At 41.9% G+C, this 2,861-nt stretch overlaps 1 protein-coding gene across 1 annotated transcript; it reads left to right on the plus strand.

Moving 5' to 3' along the window:
• Window positions 1–319: 319 nt before the first annotated feature.
• On the plus strand, window positions 320–868 carry LOC125493645 (uncharacterized). The gene has a single exon (XM_048637122.1). The coding sequence runs from the start codon at window positions 320–322 to the stop codon at window positions 866–868; it is 549 nt and encodes a 182-aa protein (XP_048493079.1).
• The last annotated feature ends 1,993 nt before the right edge of the window (window positions 869–2,861 follow it).

Consider the following 2,861-nt stretch of genomic DNA (forward strand, 5'->3'; position numbering starts at 1 on the left):
TGGTATCAGAGCTTTAGGTTACTAAGATTTCCTCAAGACAACTTTAATCAAGAATAGGTAAATAAACTTATTAAAATTGAAAAGCGTTGTGAGGAAGTGATATGGGAAGATAAGGAATTATACTATTATGAGCTGATGATATATACTTCTCTTTTCATGTTCTTGCTTGATTTATTTATTTTATTTTATTTTCCTTCCCTTCTCTTGTTAAGAATCATTTGGTAAGGGTGAATCATTTTTGGTTTATCTTTGTTTTTGTTGTGCTTTTAAGATGATGCGTTGACACGGGCGTGCCAGAAACTCAAGCTCAAATCGTATGATGCGTGAGATAGCTCAATCCACTCGAGCCTTAACTAATGCTATGGAGAAACTTGATGAGGCTCAAGCTGCTGCTCTTAATACTCTTGTTACTCCTGTTGCTGACAATGATATTTCAAAAACCGCTGTGATTTCTAAAGCAATTGACCAGAAGAAACCTTCTTCTTTTGATGGTAAGGGTGACCCTACCAAGATGGAGAACTGGATTAGAGAATTTGACAAAATTTTTACCACTCTCCAAGTCCCGAATGAGATGAGGGTTGATGCTGCTGCCTATTATCTGGTTGAGGATGTTGATATTTGGTGGACTCATAACAAGTTTGATCTGACTACTAAGGTGACTGTGGATGAGGAAGGAGAAGAGCTCATGGAAGAGAGAGAGTTTGGTTGGACTGAGTTCAAGAAGGCGATCCGTGATGAGTTCTTCCAAGCCCATATGAGGATGAGGAAGAGGACGAAGTTTAATGATCTCGTGCAGGGAGATATGTCAGTTCATGAGTTCTATGTGAAGTTTCAGGAGTTGGCTCATTTTGCTAAGGGCCGGGGTTAGTTCCTGATGAGCAGGAGAGCGGTGAAATTCGAGGAGAAGTTAGACCCCGATCTTCATTCTAGGATGGGGGCTGGTGAGTATGCCACAGTGAAGGAGGTGTACACTCGTGCTTGTGATGCTGAGAGGATTGAGGAAAAGAGACTAGCTGCAAAGAAGTTGAAATCCACTCCAGCAGGGTCTACTAAGGCGACAGAAAAGGTTGATACATCTGGTTTCACTGGTTACAACAAAGGTAGAGGGGGTTTCAATAAAAATCAAAACTTTGGGAATCGTGATTCTAGTAGTAACTATAACAAGGGAGGTTCCAGTCAGCAATATTCAAAGGACAACCAGAACTCCACTCCTTCCCGTAGCCAGCCCCAAGGTCAGATTCAGAGGACTGATCGGATTTTCTATTGCAAACGTTGTAGTGAGAACCACCCTGGCAAGGATTGTGATGGTAATTTGGTGGAGTGTAATCATTGTGGAAGGAAAGGGCATCGTGCTTATGAATGTTTTAGTAATCCTAGATCGAGGAACTTCAGGCCTGAGATGAGTTCGAGGAACGGGGCTCAAGTAGATAAGAGACCCCAGAATGGTAACAACAGTCGTCCTGCTCTCTTTCTACACCAGGGAATGCTGCACCTAATCGCAATGGAGGGACTGCAAATGCTACTCAAAGGCATAGAGGTGATGTGAGGAGGAACACTGGGTAGGTTCATGTGATGAGCCAGACTGAGGCAAACACCAAGGGCAAAGTGGTCACTGGTACCTTTTCTATTCATTCGATGTCCGTTTATGTGCTATTTGATTCTGGTGCTTCTCATTCTTTTGTGTCTGAACCTCTTGTAAAAAAGTTAGGGTTAGAGAACTCTAGAACTTGTGATGTAGATATCTCTATTCCTTCTGGTGTGATCATAACTTGTAATAACTTGTATCAGATGTCCCTATTATGTGTGGTAGTACTACCCTAGAGCTGATTTGATAGCTTTTCCTTGCATGATTTTGATGTAATTCTAGGGATGGATTGGCTTAGTAGGCATAAAGCCAAGATAGATTGTGAGAAATAAAAGGTGTCTGTAGTTGTACCTAGTGAAGTCCATGAGTTTTGTAGAGGGTCTTCTTTGAAAATCATTTCTGCGTTGACTCTGAAATCCTATTTGAGGAAGGGTTGTCCTATGTACTTGTGCCATGTTTACGACACTAGTAAGGAAGAGCCACGTGTTGAGGAGTTCATATTGCTAATGAGTTTGTAGATGTTTTTCCTAATGATATCCCTGGCATGCCTCTGAGACGTGATGTTGAGTTTAGTGTTGACTTGATGCCTGGAACTGGACCTATTTCTAAGCCTCCTTATAGAATGGCGCCTGCTGAAATGAAAGAACTTAAGGCTCAATTAGAAGAGTTGCTCGAAAAGGGCTACATTCGGCCTAGTGTATCCCCCAGGGGTGCACCTATTTTGTTTGTGAAGAAGAAGGATGGGAGTCTTCGTCTATGCATTGATTACAGAGAGATCAACAATGTTACTGTGAAAAACAAGTACCCCTTGCTAAGAATAGATGATTTGTTTGATCAGTTGGTGGGAGCTGGAGTTTTCTCGAAAATTGGTCTGAGATCTGGATACCATCAACTTCGTATTGCAGAGAATGATATTCCTAAGACAACTTTCAGAACTCGCTATGAGCACTATGAGTTTACTGTTAAGCCCTTTGGGTTGACTAATGCTCCAGCAGTGTTCATGGACTTGATGAATCAAGTCTTCAGGCCGTACCTGGATAAGCTTGTGGTGGTGTTCATAGATGATATGCTGATTTATTCAAAGGATGCTAGTGAGCATGAGAGCATCTTCGCACTGTTTGCAGGTTTGAGGGAGAATAAGTTGTATGCTAAGTTCTCCAAGTGCGAATTCTAGCTGGAGAAAGTTGCTTTTCTTGGTCATATCATTTCTAGGGAGGGTGTCTCAGTTGATCCATCAAAGACTCAAGCTGTTTCTGAGTGGCCTACTCCAAAGAGT

The sequence above is a fragment of the Beta vulgaris genome, chromosome 9 (assembly GCF_026745355.1).
Source record: "Beta vulgaris subsp. vulgaris cultivar EL10 chromosome 9, EL10.2, whole genome shotgun sequence".
Lineage (NCBI taxonomy): Eukaryota > Viridiplantae > Streptophyta > Magnoliopsida > Caryophyllales > Amaranthaceae > Beta > Beta vulgaris.